This window comes from Crotalus tigris, unplaced genomic scaffold (assembly GCF_016545835.1).
Source record: "Crotalus tigris isolate CLP2741 ecotype Arizona unplaced genomic scaffold, ASM1654583v1 scf7180000019692.1526454, whole genome shotgun sequence".
Classification (NCBI taxonomy): Eukaryota; Metazoa; Chordata; class Lepidosauria; order Squamata; family Viperidae; genus Crotalus; species Crotalus tigris.
Genome location: NW_024097664.1, coordinates 1,496,393 through 1,513,874, shown reverse-complemented (window position 1 = coordinate 1,513,874; position 17,482 = coordinate 1,496,393). Strand labels below are relative to the sequence as shown.

The 17,482-nt window shown below is 47.1% G+C and overlaps 1 protein-coding gene across 1 annotated transcript in view; it reads left to right on the top strand.

Moving 5' to 3' along the window:
* Positions 1-401: 401 nt before the first annotated feature.
* Positions 402-17,482, top strand: part of COL5A1 (collagen type V alpha 1 chain) — a gene marked incomplete at its 5' end in the record, with an annotated part of 133,077 nt that continues 115,996 nt past the window's right edge. The window contains 6 exons of the mRNA XM_039364247.1: positions 402-616; positions 2,065-2,223; positions 4,205-4,447; positions 10,859-11,014; positions 11,762-11,818; positions 17,330-17,371. Coding sequence (XP_039220181.1) covers positions 402-616; positions 2,065-2,223; positions 4,205-4,447; positions 10,859-11,014; positions 11,762-11,818; positions 17,330-17,371 — 872 coding nt within the window. The remainder of the gene's footprint in view (positions 617-2,064; positions 2,224-4,204; positions 4,448-10,858; positions 11,015-11,761; positions 11,819-17,329; positions 17,372-17,482) is intronic.

Sequence of the window (17,482 nt, the reverse complement as noted above, 5' to 3'; positions counted from 1 at the left end):
GTGTCTGTCTCTTTTCGTAATTTATTGTTTTCCTCTTAGATCATTAAGAATTCAAAAATGTATAAAAATTTAAAATATGTAAACTGTTTTTTCAAATGTTTCGTTGAAAAAAGAAACTGAAAAATTAAAAAAAATTCTATAAAAAAGCTGAAAAAAGAATTTTGAAATTGAAAAAGATTTAAAAATTGAAAGGGCAGGGGTGCATAAGTGTGTGTGAGGTGGAGAATAGCTCCAGTTTTCATAGACACAAAGAACTGTAATGGACAGCAGAGGTTGCACAGTATGGCGGGCATTTTGTGAGTGCTCCCTTGACATTTCCTGAAATTCCAGATGTGTGGGAATTCTGCTCTCTTCCCATTCAACACATTCAGAAAAGTGGTGGGTGGGGTTCCTCTTTTAAGGGAGGGGGCCTCCGAGTGTTCCAGGGAAGAGGGCTGCCCATCAGGTGGGGCTTCCGTCATTGTGGTCTGCCTCTTCCCTGCAGGGCGACATCCAGCAGCTGCTCATCGTCTCAGATCATCAAGCCGCCTATGACTACTGTGAACACTACAGCCCAGACTGCGACACAGCGGTGCCGGATGTGCCTCATTCGCAGGACCCAAACCCTGATGAATACGTGAGTGGGGAAGGGGCTGGGGGCCTGAGCAGCAGCCGGGGGGTCTCTCCCTGTCACCCACGGGCAAGGGCTGGGTTGGGCAGGGCAGAGTTCCCCAGGCCCCTTTAGAAAGGGGGGGCAGAGCCAAAAGGCACACAGCGGAGGTGTGCAGAGAGGACCCTAATATGCCTCTGGTGGAGAAACACCCATGCAGAGACAGAGGGTTAGAAAGGGAGACAGAAAAGGGTCAGTCTCTGTTGTGTGTTTAACACAATCTTGTTTAAATATGCATGGATTGTGTCCCTTAAAGGAGTTTTAAAAAAAATATTTTTTAAAGCATACCGATGATAACATTATGAACCAGGAATGCAGTTCACCAATAAATGAAAAAAAAAATCATGCAAGATATTGTCCAAGCCGAGCTTCCCAAAGACACTTACGCCCTTCTACAAAAGAACTGAAGACTTGGAGTGGTGAGGCATTCACAGATAACATGAGCGGATAAAAGACCTTTGCCCCGTGGAAAAGCACCCGCCTAATGTGACCTTTGATCGCTCTTGATATATACAAGACAGGCTAGTTAATGTCCAGGTGTAGAATGAAAGCAGCATCATGCAAGCTGATCCAGCATCACTTGGAACTTCCGTGGAGAAGTTTGGTTGCACCCCTCCCTTTGAAAACCTACACAGTGATCCTGGCTGTAATGTGCAGTGGTCATTTCAAGTGTGCATCTTTAAGCAAGGATGGGAATGGCTCTCTTGTAAAGCAAGACGGGGTCTCATCTTACTCACCACGCCACTCACCAAGTTGCTTTGGTGGTTTTGCTCTAAGTGGTAATTCTGAGTGACCCCATCCCAATCCCAACTCTACTGTGGACGTTTCTTGCATTCTAACGGGCAACAGTCGTGATGGTCATCATCACTGCTGCTGTCTTTATGAGTAAGGCCCTGCCTTGAACATTGTGTAACTTTCCCTTGGACTTCAAAGAAGCCACCCAGAGCCTCCAGCTCCGAAGTCTACCAGCTGGGTGAGCCTCTTTGCCTACATTCGCACATGCAGCAGAAGAAAAGAGAAATAGTTGGGTCCCCTTTTGATTATTGTTTTCGTCTGCATTCAAAACCAAAGAGCCCTGATTGGGATGCTGAGATGGACCTTGGAGATAGTTTGGGAGGAGAAAAACCCAGAAGAGCAAAACTGACAGAGAAGTGCTGGGCACCCTGTGCGAGCGATGACTTTGGATTCACAGGGGTTCCATGAATAACTATTACAATGAAAGTTACATTTTTGTTGGATTTGGGCTAAGACCAGCAACTCTTGATAGACCCGTCCCCTGTGGGGGTAACCGGTTCCCCTCCACCGCAGCCAAGCCAGCGGCCTTCCTTCTCCGGGTCCTGTGGGCAAATCCCACAATATAATGATGTCCTGTAAGGGTGCCTGTTGTCGTTTCAACCACTTTCTTTGTTTCACAGTACCCAGACGGGGCCGGGAACTTGGAAGTTGAAGGAGAAACTTACTATTATGAATACCCCTACTATGAGGACCTCGATGACACAGGGAAAGCCACCCCGACCACTGTCCAACCTGTGGAAACTGATGGAGCAGCCAGGGAAGTGACTGAAACCACTGAGGTAAAGGACAGTGGGAGAGTGGGACCGTCTGCCAGAGTGAAGTGGACCAGTGGGTCTGTGTGGGTTGAGTGGAAAGGAAGGTGGGATGGAGCCTCTAACAAATTCCAGGAACCATGGAGGATTAAGCAGGAAAAGAGTCCAAGAAGGAAGGAAGCCTGAGAAAGAGACTCAAAGTAATTCTAGTTTAATTATGCTAGATGTAGGTTGAGCTGCAAATTGTTTGCCAGGCTTTCCAGACCCCATTCCCTTACCCTGCTAGCCATCAGGTCCACCGTGCTCCCGTTTCCTGCATTTGCTTGCCTCAAAGGGTTCAGTGGAAAGGCGACACAGGCTGACCCAGGGCCTCCTTCTGGGGACCAAGCGAGGTGCTTTGTTCTTGTCCAGGAAGAGCCCCAATTGGGTTGGCAAGTGGGTCATCTCTGTTAACTTCCAGTTTCCTTATGGGCATGGATTTTATTCTACAAACCTGGGGGGGGGGGATGGCTGTTAAATAATTCCATTTAAAAGTCTTTCTTCCAAGTAGTTCAAGACACCGTGGGTAGCCCTTGACCTGGGGAGTGTAGATGCTTTGGAAAAAAAGAAACTGTATTTGATATCGCTTCGGACGAAGTGAGCTGCAGCTCACAAAAGCTTATGCCTTTTAATGAATGTGCTAATTGGAAAAGGTGCTGTAGACGCCTTAGTTTTTGGCTTCTGCGGATTAACACGGCTCTTCTCTGCTGTTCCCTTCAGCCTCCGAACATAGATAGATGTCCCGCCAAGGGGGAAGCCTTGTCCTCTGAGTCCGATCTTCCATCTCCTAGGAGGGAAGGCTTGAGTTAAGGAGGAAGCCAAGAAGGAAGGAGGAAGATCCAAAGCAGATTAATATTTTTCCAGAGATCTGAAATGTTGCTGTAGTGAGCAGAAGGAATGCCTGTTCTATCCCAGCCTATTGTCGTCCTTGTTAACTTCACAAGGACAAAACCCCTGCTATTACAATAGGCTGGAGACTTGCAAACAAAAACAAAAACCTCTTTTAATTTTGTTGACAAACCTGTCAAATACAGCAAACTCAAGTCCAAAAGAACACAATGAAAAGCAGACGCGAAGTCATAAGAGAAGTCACAGACCAAGACTCCAAGACGCAGTTTTCAAACAGTTGCCTTCAGCAACCAGCACCACCCACACCTCCTCTCTTTATTTAGCAGACCTAAGGCGGTGTCTCTCCTTGCCGTTTCTTCTTACTTTGGAGGTGCCTCATTGACCTCTGTTGACTTACTCTTGCTAATTGACGCCGTCTGCGTGCGTCAATTAGCAAGTCCATCTGTTGTGATTCTTCCAATCTGACTCATGCTCCTCACACAGCTGAGCTTCATCAGAAACACGACTGGAGGGCCCAGGCTCTGCATCAAACTGTGAGTCCTGTACTTCAGAGCCTCCCTCTGCCTCTGATGGCCCTTCAAATGCCTCCTCCACCTCCTCCTCAGATTCCTCCGACTCAGCTGTGGGGAGCACAGGCTGGCACGGAATCACAACACTACCTTTGAGAAACAGGAGAAAGAGCTGTGACCAAGACATTAGTCAGATAAAAGAAAGCTGAGTCCGGGGCTGAGCCATAATCTGAAAACCATCCAGGCAAGGTCCTCCCTTGGGAGGGAAGGGGGAAGCGCCTCCAGACTTGCAAGGTTGATGTCGTTGCTTCAAGGTAGACCAGACGAGGAAACCAAGTCATGAATGCTAGTCTTATTCTGAGATTACAGTAACGAATCTTAACGTCTGAAGGTGTTTCTCTCCTGGATTGCTCTACTCCACTGGGTCACTCTGTGGGGGCTTTGGATGCAAACAGGGAAGCTCCAGCCACGTGTGTCTTTGTGTCAATGGGAATTCTGTTTGTGCAGCACAGAACGCTGTGGGGATGATAGTCCCCGCCTGTCTGCGCCTCTAGGCTTCCTGGGCAGAGTTTGTGACAGCCCACCTGCCTCTTGTCTCCTTTTTCAAGCAGAGCCCCACCCCTCCGCCCACCCCCCCACCGGTGGTGGAGAAGACCCAGGAGGAGATTCCCAAGGAAGAGGATGAACTGCTGTTGGAGGAATACAACTACGGGCCCATTACGGACGAGTACTACACGCCAATCCCTTACGAAGACCTCAACTATGAAGACCTGGACAATTTCGATAAGCTCCCAGAAGAGGGCATTGAGGCAGAAGTTCCCACCAGCACGGTCATCACCTACAATGAAACGGATGTAAGTTGTTCTGCTTCTTCTACGGGATATATTCGGGTCAAGCGAATGAAACAAACAGGTGGAGCAGTTTTAAAGGGCTTTGAGCAAAAATGAGACCTGAGTTCTAGTCTCTCCAGGCACAGAAATAGATTGGCCATGGGCCAGCCTTCCTCAGTCCTAGGAAAAGGGCAGTGACAGACCCCTCTTGATGCCTTGTAAGGTTTGTCCGTAGAGTCCGCAGCAGTCTAGACCAGTGGTTCTCAACCTTTCTAATGCCGCGACCCCATAATACAGTTCCCCGTGTTGTCGTGACCCCCAACCACTTATACATCACCGGGTGCCAGGGGCGTGGCCAAAGAAAAGGGGGAAAAAATGGCGGACAGCCTTGTTTGGCGACCCCCATGAAATGGCCGTTCGACCCCAAATGGGGTCCCGACCCACAGGTTGAGAACCACTGGTCTAGACTGACTCAAAGGAAAACACGCAAAGTGTCATGGAACATCATAAGCAAATGATCAGCTTCTGAGCTTGACTGGGATTCTTTCCTAGCGCGCCACCCAAGTCTTGGTTTGTTGAATGGTTAGGGTCCCATAGCATGCTCTGCAAGCCACACCTAATATGAAAAGCTTTAATCGTCTTAGTATAGCATGGAGTGACATTTTATGTTGCCCGCAACATGCGAAACAGGCTGTGAAACAAAGCCCAACCTGACCCCATTAGGACGTAACCCAATCTGGGCTTTCTCAAGCCAAATAGGTACAGTCAATGTGGGTGGGATGCAAAAAAAAAAAGCAACCTACATTCCAGCCTGTAGTTCACTCACAAATTAAAAATGTGTTTCCTGTGGTTCCTGGAATAAGCCACAATTGGGTGAGCTTGCCAGTGTGCAGGGCCCCCACTGGATTAAGTCACAGGACGGTTCCAGGCTGTTGGTGGGCTCTGCCTGGTGGCCTTCAGGGGGAGGCCCAAGACGTTGTTCAGGCACAGGTGTTTGGCAGAGAAATGGCTACAGCAGCCGAGGCCGAGGCTCTGGGAATCCAGCTGTTCTCCCTGCCTTGCAAAGGGATCTGTTAGCAAAGAAGAGTCCCCCCCCCCAGAGGAAGTCTGAGACCAGCCCAGGGAGCTCTCTGCCCATCAAGGCAGAATTCGCAGGGCCTCCTGGAAAGGGGATCTTTCTGAGCACACAGGAGAGACCCCCCCTGGGCCGGACAGAAGGCAGACAGGCGCTCCGGGTTATGAGAGTGGCTAGTTTAAATGGCTTGAAAAGAGTTGAACTATTTCTCTTCAATCTGAAGCCCTTCGGGTATCTTGGATGTCAACTGCCAGTGACCAGGCTGGCCGGCATTTTATGAGAATTGTCTTTTGACCTATTGACATATTTTGAAGTTCTGTCAAAGATTGCTCACTTGTGCAGTGAAAGATTGCTTAAAAATGAACCTGGTCATTGCAGGCTTCTCAGCTCTGGTTAGTATAAAAGAAACGAGCCCAGATATTTTATAATGGAGTTCCCTTTTACTTCTGTTCCCCTTCTGTCTTTCTCCTTAGAGGAGGAGAAGTCAGTGAATAACAACACTGAGAAAATGTTCAACACTTGAAAGGGTTATTATTTATCAGGTAATAAATATAAGGTATATTATATTATACCATATATCAGTGGTTCTCAACCTTTTCTTCATCACGTACCCCTTTAAATAACTTTTGTAGCCATGGACCATGGCCATGGACCCCCAAATTAACTCAAGGTTTAGATCCTAACATTTCTGCAAGCCTTTGTGGACCCCTTGTGATGACATCACGGCTCCCCAGGGGTCCGCAGACCACAAGCTGAGAACCATTGTCTTACATTATTACCTTATATACTGGAGATATTACATATATAATTAAATATAAAGATTTTCACTAGAAGATTGGACAGCCATTTTTGGGCAAGGGATTGGACTAAAAGACCTCCAAGGTCTCTTCCAGCCCTAGGATTCTATTCTATTCTATTCTATTCTATTCTATTCTATTCTATTCTATTCTATTCCTTATTCTATTCTATTCCCTAGTCCCTAGTCTCTATTCTATTCTATTCTATTCTATTCTATTCTATTCTATTCTATTCTATTCTATTCTATTCTATTCTATTCCCTAGTCCCTAGTCCCTAGTCCCTAGTCTCTATTCTATTCTATTCTATTCTATTCTATTCTATTCTATTCTATTCTATTCTATTCTATTCTATTCTATTCTATTCTATTCTATTCTATTCCAAAGTCCCTAGTCCCTATTCTATTCTATTCTATTCTATTCTATTCTATTCTATTCTATTCTATTCTATTCTATTCTATTCTATTCTATTCTATCCTATCCTATCCTATCCTATCCCATTCCATCTCTTCATTCCATCCCATCCCATCCTTGTTTTTTTGGTATGGCACCCAATGTGCCGATAACCCCTGGGACTTCCACAGCCAGTTTATGCCATAATATTTCAGCTTCATTTTTCAGATCTTTATACTTTGTGATCTTCTCCGATTCTTTGCCTTCTGTTCTACTCTCCCTGGTACTGTCACTTCAATTATCCACACTTTCTTCTTTTCAACCCGTGTTAAGTCTGGTGTGTTATCAGCCAAGATTTTATCTGTTTGGAAATCCCACAACATTTTAACCTGCTCATTTTCAACTACTATATGTTCCCTTCAATTTTTCATTAGTGGCATTGATAATTTTTACAAATGTTTCAGTGAATCATTTTGTTATGTTGTTGTTTATAATCAGTTTGTGCAATTTTCTTCTATTGTTTCTTCTGCTTCTTTGCACTTTGAATCATTTGATGATTTTTGGTTCTGACCTTGAGTGCATTAGTTACCCTGTGATAAAATGGGCAGCCAATAAAATTAAGAAAGAAAGTAAATTAGTTTGAATAGGTTGCTTTTGAGCAGCCAAAATCAAATCTTCACTTTCTTTTTTTAATGTTCCAGTTGTAAGCCATTGCCAGAGTTTAATCTTTACTTATTACTACTACTACTATTATTATGATAATGATGATGATGATTAATCACACAGTCAGCCAGATATTCAGACTGGATTTGGCATTTTTGTTTACCTATCGAGTCCTTCCCAAGGACCTGGGATAGGCAGATCTGGATGTTTGATGGTGCTACAGATCTCATCACAGTTGTTCCAGTAAAACTGCCTTTTGCAACTGACGGGGAATTTTTCAAGGCCAAGGGTGCCCAAGTTGTGCTCCAGTTGTTTTGGGATTGCACCCAAAACTGTTGATAGTTGGTAGTTACTGTTGGTACTATCCTTGTTTGTCTTTGCCACAGTCGTTCTATTTCTATTTGTAGGTCTTGTATTCTGTTATCTTTTCCAGTTTTTTCTTTTCTCTTCTGCTGTCTCCAGGCACTGCCACGTCCACTGTCCAGATTTTTTTTGTGTTTCTTATCAACAATTGTTAAGTCCGGGGTGTTATGCGGAAGGTCCCTGTTTGAATTCTAAAGTCCCAGAGCAATTTAACTTCTTCATTTTCTATGACTTTCTCTATTTTATGGTCCCACCAATTCTTGCTTAGGCAAATAATATTTCTTGCAGATCTTCCAATGCACCATTGTTGCTACTTTATCATGCCGCTGCTTGTACTTGTAGTCAGTCAGGGCGATCTTCTTGAAGCAGCTTACCAGGTGGTCCGCTATTTCTTCAGCTTCTTTGCAGAGGTAGCACTTACTGTCTGTTGCTATCTTCTCAATTCTGGCTTTGTATGCACTGGTCTTATGCAGCCAAAATTAGTCCCTCGGTCTCTTTCTTCAACTTTCCTGCTCTTAGCCATTGCCTGGTCTTGTTATTATCTGCTTCCCCTGCTATTTTTTTTTTTTAATGTACTGGCCATGTAGTGCTTCGTCTTCGCATGCTTCCGTTCTGTTCTGCATTTGGTCTTTCTTGTAGGCCAGTTTGGTCTCTCCAGTAGTCAGTAAACTTTCCTGACATACTAACTTCAGTGCATCTTCATCATTGTCCTTCAGATATTCTTCCAAAGCCCATTTTTCTTCTTCAACTATGTGATGTACTTGCAACATTCCATGCTCACCTATTTGCCTTGATAGGTAGAGTCCCTCAATGTCACTGCGAGGACGAAGGGCATGATTCATTGTCATTATTTTTATGGTCTTCCTATCCATTGCTTTTAGTTCTGCTTGAGTCCAATCCACTATTCCAGCTGTGTACTTAATGACTGGAATTGTCCAGGTGTTGATTGCCTTGGTGGTATTTCCTCCATTGAGTTTGGACTTTAAGATCTTTTTCACTCTCTTGATATATTCACCGCTAATCTTTTTCTTGACTTCAGTGTGCTTGATGTTGTCAGCTTGAAGGATACCCCGGTATTTGTAGTAATCATCCTCATACAGACTATTAATGTTATTTTTGTGGGCATTTTGATTCCTTCAGTTTTCACTATTTTTTCTTGTTTGATTGTGAGTGTGGCACATTTGTCCTGTCCAAACTCCATTGCAATATCTTGGCTATATATATGGACAGTGTTGAGCAGCGATTTTATTTCAGATGGAGTTTTTCCTTGCAGCTTCAGATCATCCATATGAAGCAGGGGTGTCAAACTTGCAATGTCATGTGATGTGTCGTGACGTATCGTGACTTTTTTTCCATTGCTGGCAATGGGGTGGGTGCTGTTTCGCTATGATACATCCGGCCCATGAGCCGGCAGTATGACACCCCTGATATAAAGGAAATGGGATAGCCTGGTAGATGTTTTTGATGTTTGATAGCCATGGCCTGAGTTATTCAATATTGTTGACAGAAGAAATAGTGCAATAACAACTAGAAGTGATAGTGAATCTCCTTGATTCACTCTTGTTTGTAACCTCTCCCAGTCTCTCACCATTGACCTGTAACTATCTTCCATCGTGCCATCGATCTTTGCACAAAGTTTCTGATGTTTCTACTAACTCCTGTTATTTCTAGGCACTTGATCATCCAGTCATGTGGCAGAGAATCAAATGCCTTTTTGTAGTCAATCCATGCTACATTTGGGTTGGTCTTCCTTCTCTTGCAGTTTTCCAAAATCATTTTGTCAATTAGGAGTTGATCTTTTGTTCCTTTGCTATTAGGGTGGTTTCCTTTCTGCTCAGGTGGAAAGAGATGGTTTTCAACTAGATGTTGTTGGACTGCATCAGCTACCACACCAGTTAGCAATCTGAAAGTTGTTAGTAAGCAAGTAATTGGCCTGCATTTCCTGGTGCTGCCCCTTTTGCTGTATCTTTTATTATCAGGTAAGTTTTCCCAGATGTTAGTCACTCAAGTGCTTCCTTGATCTTCCTTGTTTCTAAGTGGTATTTCTTGATTAGGTATTCTTTGGTTTTCGTGTTCTTCAGCTTCTTTTCTCTCATCTGTTCTAGCTTGCTTGCATCTGATCTCAACTTGCTGATCTTATTTTCCAGTCTAATCTTCCATTTTTGTGGTGCACTTTTTTGGCTTTTTTTCTTCTTTGTTGATTTTGCATCCCGGGTATTCAGTTATCACCGAAGCTGTGCTGTACATTAGTTGGTTTGTTTCTTGCAGTGAGTTGGTGCTTATACTTGATATTACAGTATTGCATCTTTTAGTGCTTGTGCTAGTTGTTTCTTGGAGCAAGCTTCAATGCAGGCAGCCTAATTCTGATGTTTTTGTGCTGTTCTAAGTGCCCAGTTATTCTTTGTTTCAGTTCTTTTATTTATTTAGTCAGAGGGCCTTGTTATTTCTGAGGCAGAGGAGATGATGCCTGGTTTCCAAATGAAAACAGTTGTATTTCTCTGCTGGATTCTTCTACTGCCAACTCCCCTTGTTTTGCCTCTACATTCTGAGTTACTTTGATTTCTTTGCCCTAGGTAAACCTTTGCAGTTCTTCCAATTGTGCTTCTGTGAATACTTTATTTCGTACTATAAATTGATGTTGATCTGCTAGCCTCTGTTCTGTATTTTCTGATTCTGGATGTTGTTCTTTCCAGAACTGGTGCATTCATTTCAAATATCTTCTTGTTGGACTTGATCTGCAATTTGAGATTATTATTTCTTTGTTTTCAGTCACTGTGTATTTGTGACAGGTAAACACCTTTTCTTCCAGTAATTCTGCAGCTGCTGGCCCTGACTGCTTATCTAACAGTCCTGAGTCCTGTGGCCCATTTTGCACCAGATATCCAGGAATTCCAACATCTAGCATTTACCCAGGCGACATCCAAGCTGTTCTGGCTTTCTGAAATTTACGTCTCACTGTATTTTTTATGGGAGAGACACTCTTTGTCTGACTCCTTTGATGAGACCTGTCCAGCATGGTTGAACCTCTGGTATAGCTCTCATCAAGCCCCACAACCATGTCAAGATAGTTTCTCACTGGGGGATTGTTACTACTACTATTACTATTATGATTGTGATTATGGTTATTATTATTATTATTTGCTCAGACCACAGGAAGAGTAAGTGAAGGTGGAGAGGATCCTGATAAAGATTTCTCTGTCACTGAGTACGGGGAAGGATACTATGACGGTTACTTCGACAGGACTGACTCCCCTGACATTGGACCCGGGATGCCTGCTAACCAGGATACCATTTATGAAGGGGTGAGGAAGGACTTTGTCTCTGTATGAGAGTTAGACTTAATTCCTGGGCGGATGCAGCCCACATCACGACTGGGCCAGAGCTGATGGGATCTTATGCTGAGAATTCTGGCCGTTGCCTGCAAGAATGTAGGTGCTCCAGGTCAAATGGTAGGTTTCAGTGAACCCCCGAGTGATGCTGACATAACCTCTCCGGGATGGGAGACTAACCATAACGCCGTTCTGCAAATTTGAATGCATTCTTGCCATTTCTGTGCAATGGTTACAGATTTCAGAGAAGCAACCAGTGAATCTGATTGAAATAGAAACTTTGACTGGGGGGCGGCTATATTTTTGCATAGAATTGGATAGACCCCAACAGGCTTGGTAGATGAAGTCCCGGTACTTGGAATTGTGATTTGGCATTATTTAAAAGCTTTCTTTGAAAGAGCAGGTTCCAAGTTCAGGTTGCAATTGCAATTTGCCCACATTAGCACTTGCAGAACAGAGCGCATTTGGGTCAAAGTAAGAGAAGCCACCAGGATTTGGGTGGGATGAATTCAGGGTGGTGAGGTGGCCCAGGAAACCTGCTACTCTCTTGTTAAGGAGACTGTCCCAAGATTGTTGCAAGTTGAATAGTGCATTCACTAAGCATCCAAAATCAATCAGCCTGCAATCGGCTTTGCGTTTATTTCTGGGTTTTGGCCCAGGTCTCCCTGCTTGCATTTTGTATCCCACTTTCTTGAATTGCTTTCTCTTCCTCTGGTGCAGATCAGTGGGCCTCGAGGCGAAAAGGGGCAGAAGGGAGAGCCAGCGACCATAGAGCCAGTAAGTGCCCTTCCTTTGCAGGTAAAGGTGTGCTGCAGAACCTCATAGCTGAGGGGTCCAGCTTTTCTGTGGGGATTTCCAGAGACCAGATCTGGGGTATTTAGTGTGTGGCAGTGAACCTTAATCATTGCTGCACAACTTGGCCTTGCATCCCGTTGCTTCCTGATGGGGTAACGGAGAGACGCCTGGAATGGCAGGTGGAAGTCCCAAGTCCTGGATCACTTATTTATTTATTTATTTGTTTATTTATTTATTAAAATTTATAAACCGCCCCACTCCCGCAGGACTCCGGGCGGCTAACAATAAAAAAGACAATATAACTTAACAAGACAAACAATACAGTAACATTCATCCAGGGGTCAGGTTTTATAAACCCCAGGCCTGCCGGAAAAGCCAGGTCTTAAGCAGCTTGCGGAAAACCAACAGGGTGGGAGCAGTCCTAATCTCCGGGGGGAGCTGATTCCAAAGCGTGGGCACCATCACAGAGAAGGCCCTCCTCCGCGGCCCCGCCAAATGGCACTGCTTGGCTGACGGGACCTGAAGGAGGCCCAGCCTGTGGGATCTAACCGGACGAAGGGAACTATGAGGTAGTAGGCGGTCTCGCAAATAGCCTGGCCCTGAGCCATATAGAGCTTTAAAGGTAATAACCAACACCTTGAATTGGACCCGGAGACCAATAGGCAACCAGTGCAGCTCGCGGAGGATAGGTGTAATGTGGGTGTACCGAGGAACATCCTCTATCACTCGCACGGGTGCATTCTGGCCAACTGTAGTCTCCGAATACTTTTCAAGGGTAGCCCCATGTAGAGCGCGTTGCAGTAGTCCAGACGTGAGGTGACAAGGGCATGAGTGACTGTAAGGAGAGCCTCCCGGTCCAGGTAGGGTCGCAACTGGTGCAACAGACGAACTTGTGCAAAGGTCCTCCCAGCCACAGCCGTCAAATGATGTTCCAATTTCAGTTGTGGATCAAGGAGGACACCCAAGTTGCGAACCCGCTCCAAAGGGGGTATATTTTCCCCTGCTAGAGTCAACACTGGACAGTTAACATGATCCTTGGGAGGCAACATCCAAAGCCACTCGGTCTTGTCAGGATTGAGCCTGAGTCTGTTAACCCCCATCCAGACCCTCACGGCTTCAAGGCAACGGCCCATCACATCAGCCGCTTCACTGAGAGAGCTTGGGGAAGAGATATGTATACTTGAAAGGTGGTGTGCTCTTATGTGGAGGCTGGGATTCTTGCGGGAATAGTGGGTCTCTGGCGTGGAACACCTTACGTGGAATGCTCTGAAAAAGGCGGTTTCTGCCGCGTGAGAGATCGGCTGCTGTGTGTCGAGCCCTCACTGGAAGGCCCACCACGCTCTCCTTGCTCAAGATCCAGTGGGAGTTCGAATGTGGAAGTGAGCTGCTGCTGAGATGGTCAGAGAGGAGAGAAGGCCTGGCCACCCTCAGCCTGCTCTCAGCCCAGGACTCTCCCGCACTGACTGCTGAGAAGATGCGTAACGCCAGTGGCGTTGGATGGGCTTAGGATTGTGGCTGTTGTTCAGCACCACAATGCCTTATTCTGGGCCAGCGGCACAGAGCCCGGAGCTTCGCATGGCATCTCTCAGTAATGCTCCGCCTTGAGGCTCTTTCAGGATTGAGAGAAAGGCCCCGCTGGTCACTGAACCAACACAAGCTGGATCAGCATTAAACGTGCTGCTCCCCTTCCCGATCCCTGCCCTGCCTCAGGCGAGACACATTCGGAAGGCCCGTCCTTGCGTGCGGTGCACGGAGCCCAGAGGACAGGGATTGCTGGGGTCTCCTGCATGTGCTCCCCCCATTAAATGTCACCATCCAGTGGAAGATGTGCCCCTTAGCTGCCATCTGCCAATGTTTCCTTCCCTTTTGCCCAGGCGCTTTGTGTGGGTGTGTTCAAAGGGAGTCAGTTGGGCTCCTTTTAGACACGGGGGGAGCACGATTCCAGAAGGACATTCAGCCCTTGCCCAAAAGCCGCCTGATTGACAGCTGGCAGGTGCAGGAAGGGCTGTCCTCTCCTTCTGTCCTGCTTCATTGTGCAGCCCCATACAATTGCCACTGATCCCAGCTCACCTGGGATGATGGCATCCTAGTCCAGCAGACTCTGGAGAGCCAGTTTGGGTCCAGGGCTGAGACAAGACGTTGCTCTCCCCGCTGGGCCTCTGCTGTCACCCAGAGACGCTGAGGAATTCCAGGTGTGCTTCAGTACAAGCTTTATCCCACCTTTCCCATCTCTTTGGTAGGATGAACATGTTTTTGTGAGCCTCATGTGTTGCTGTGTTTGTTAAAGGGGCAGATCACTTTGGACTCTCTAACATTCTTTTTCAGCAATTTCTTTTACCCTCTGTTTTAGCCGAATGAAGCACATCTGAAGGCCTGATCGATCTCTGCTGTAGAAATCCAGATAACCACTGGATTGTTTTTTTCTCATGCAAATGTTTAGACTTTGATAGAAAGCATTTGATCTTTTGTGCAGATAGAAAAAAGGTTTGTGGTGCCTTAAAAATCATTGAGCACGAGTCCACTCACTCCAGTCTTAATGATTTTAAGATCATTCGGTTCCCAAACCCTCCCTTGGCTTCCGAGCTTTTCTTTTCTGCTGTTTTTGTTACTGTTTGGGGGGGGGGGGTTGGACAAGGCAAACAAAATCCTCACCTTTCCAGGAGTCCCGCAATGTGCTGCCCACTTGGTTATGCCAGAAAGTTGGCAGCTGAGAGCTTTTCCCGCCGTCTTCATGCCAGAGCAAGCAGAAACACATTTTTTGGATTGACTGTTCATTCATTTCTACAACTCCCGTGATGCCGTACATCCAGAGAATTTGAACGGCTGCAGTATTAATATAATAAGATTAAACCCAAAAATCAAATGATAGACTTATCAACAATCAATCCGAGGTTACGCCGTTCCTCATGATTTGTCCCCCAGTGCCTTTTGGAAGAGCCTCGTTCTGAAGAGCGTTTCAAAAATAGAGTAATCCAGGTTAAAGTGGTCGTCACTGAGAAGGTTCAAATCCAGAGTCTCTGGAGATGAAATTTTGTCAGTGGTGGGACCCTCGGCAAGCCCCTTCTGCCAGATCCTCCTGGATTCCTCCATCCAGGAGATGAAGCATAATTTGTCCCTGGATGCACATATCACAGCCTACCCACTTTGTTGGGCTGTCCAGTGCCTTTTCTCCAGAGCATAAGACACCATGGATAGCGCTCCCTCCTCCTATTTTTCCCAACAATAACCTGGCAAGGTAGGCTGGGCTGAGAGAGGGTGAGTGGCCAGACTCTGTCAAGGAAATGCCACAGCTCCAATTGCCTCCTTTGTCTCCATGCCCCCCCCCCCTTGCTGTGGGTCTGGCTTCGCCTTTGCATTGTCCTCCCCAGTCCCAAAACCTGTCCCCAATTGGGCACCCGGGCAGGGGAGCTGCTGCATTCCCAGGCCAGGAAGTGCCTGAGCAGCTGCGTTCCCACAACCGACTGTCTTTGCCCGGGTTTGATGCTCATTCATCCTAATCCGGCCTCTTTCGGTTCACTGATGATTCATGATATTGTGCCAACCTGAAATTCAGGAAGCAGCTAAAGTGAAACCAGAAGCTCCCTGGCAGTTGGTGATTTCTGGAAATGGCCTCTCCCTCTGCCCTCGGCCTTCTTGTGGGAGAACAAGATTTACGAGTGGGGGGAGATGGAGGGAAAAACCTCCCCCAAGACCCCCCGAGCTTTCCTCCACTACTGTGGAGAGGACTGTGAGGTGCCTAAGCTTCTCCTGCCAACCTTTGCCCAGACAACAAGATGCTCCTCAGCAGCCTCAAACACTTGGCAGCTCCTTGCGAAGCTCTGACAGAAAGTGAACCAGGGCAAAGGCTGGCTCCTTTGGCCTCTCCCCCAAAGGCCTGCTATTACGGGTAGTTGGAGGAGGAGAGGAGGAGGAGGAGAGGAGGAGGAGGAGGAGGAGGAGGAGGAGGAGGACGACCTGCCCTCAAAAGGCAACCCCCTCTGTGTCCAGAGAGCGGCAAGCATGGCTCCCCATCGCCTCTTTGGCGCTGCTGCCATCAGCAAACCAGCCCTTTCCGGGAAAGGACCACGAGGAGCACGGCGGCCACCTTCACCGCTTCTCTCTCGCCTTGGTAGCGCTGTAAGCCAGAGCGGACCAGGCTCTCCCCCACAGTTGGTCCTATGTAAAGCTCTTTGTCCCGCAAAGGGCAAAGATGAGGTGTGCCCACTAGTTGTGTTTGTGAAGGGCGAGGTGGAAATTTGGGTGGCATCAGTTGTTGTCTTACAGTTCAAGGCTCCTGAGGGTGCCAGTTTGGGAGCTGTCAGGGGGTGCTCATTCCTGGTTTGATTTATGGCTACTTAGTGTTCTTCAGGTATCAGATCTGGATTTCCTGTGTTTGGAGGGCGCAGCCAGGTTCCCTTTGCCTTCTCTCCTTGGACCTCTGCCTGGCTCCCTGCCCTGCCGGGCTGCTTCACTTGAGACGCTTTGGGTGCTAAACCACAAATAAATGGGAAGGTAGCCCTCTTCCCCATTTCTATTCCCAAGAACGTTGGAGGCCTTTTTTGGAAATAGGAATCTGGCCTCAGTTTGGAGAGCACCCAGGTGTTCTTCCGAAGCAGCTCGGTTCTATTCGGTTCTTGTTGACCTTCCCCCTTTCTTGCAAGGCAACAGCTCCTGGACAGCCCTAGGACCCTCAGAATCCCAGCTGGTTCTTGGGAAATGAAAGGGGGAGAGGGGCCCCCCCCAGTCCTTTGGGTGTGAAGATTGCCAAATGAAGAGGCTCCCAACAGCCTCGCCATTTGGGGGAGAGGCCTTTCCTGGGGGCACCTTCAAGGCTTCTTGGGTGCCCCAAAGGTGGTCTGTCCGTGTCTTGGGATTCATCAGCTACTCTCTGAGTAGCCAGGGACTGAGATGGGGGGGAGAGACGTCCTGGATTGTCTTTCCAAACTGGAGTGGATATGCAGGTAATAAACAGGAGCACTTCCTCAGCAATTTGGGGGTAGGAATCATGACCCCGGCATCTCCTGCGGTTCAGCGTCTATCCTGCAATGCAGAAGCCAAAACTGTAATTTCTCACCATTGCTGGAATTCACAGAGATGAAGCCTGAAAAGGCATCTGGGCAGATCTGGGGGGGGGGGGGAAGGGTCGGGCCTTCCTGGTGAGCGGTCAGGAATTTCTGATCAAAGATTACTGGAGAGTCCATGATGTCAACTCGGTTCACCTGCTCCCGATAGGACCCAAATCCACAAAACCTGGAGGGGGGAAGCACACAAAATCTGAACTTAGCGAAGCTTGTCTTTCCCTTCCTCCCTTAGTTTTTCTGCTCTCGTGCCCAGGATGCTTGTAAGCAGTGCTAGCAGTGGGGGTGGTGGGAGTGTTTAAGGCCGAGTGGGATTTTCTGGAGGGACTCGGGGGTTCTCCTTGCAGCCGTGCACAAGACAATGGGGGTAGATGTTTGTAATGGGGAGTGTCCGGTGCTGTTCTGTGCTTTTCATCTCCTCCTCCTTCATTTTCAGGGCATGCTTCTCGAAGGACCAGCTGGCCCAGAAGGCCCAGCCGTAAGTTACTTGCCTCTCTTTCCCTTTTGGCCCCGGGGATGTGGATGGGTCTTCTCCGCTGTGGAGGGAGCAAGTCTGCAGAAGGCCGCTGCTCTCGCCTGCAGCTGCTTC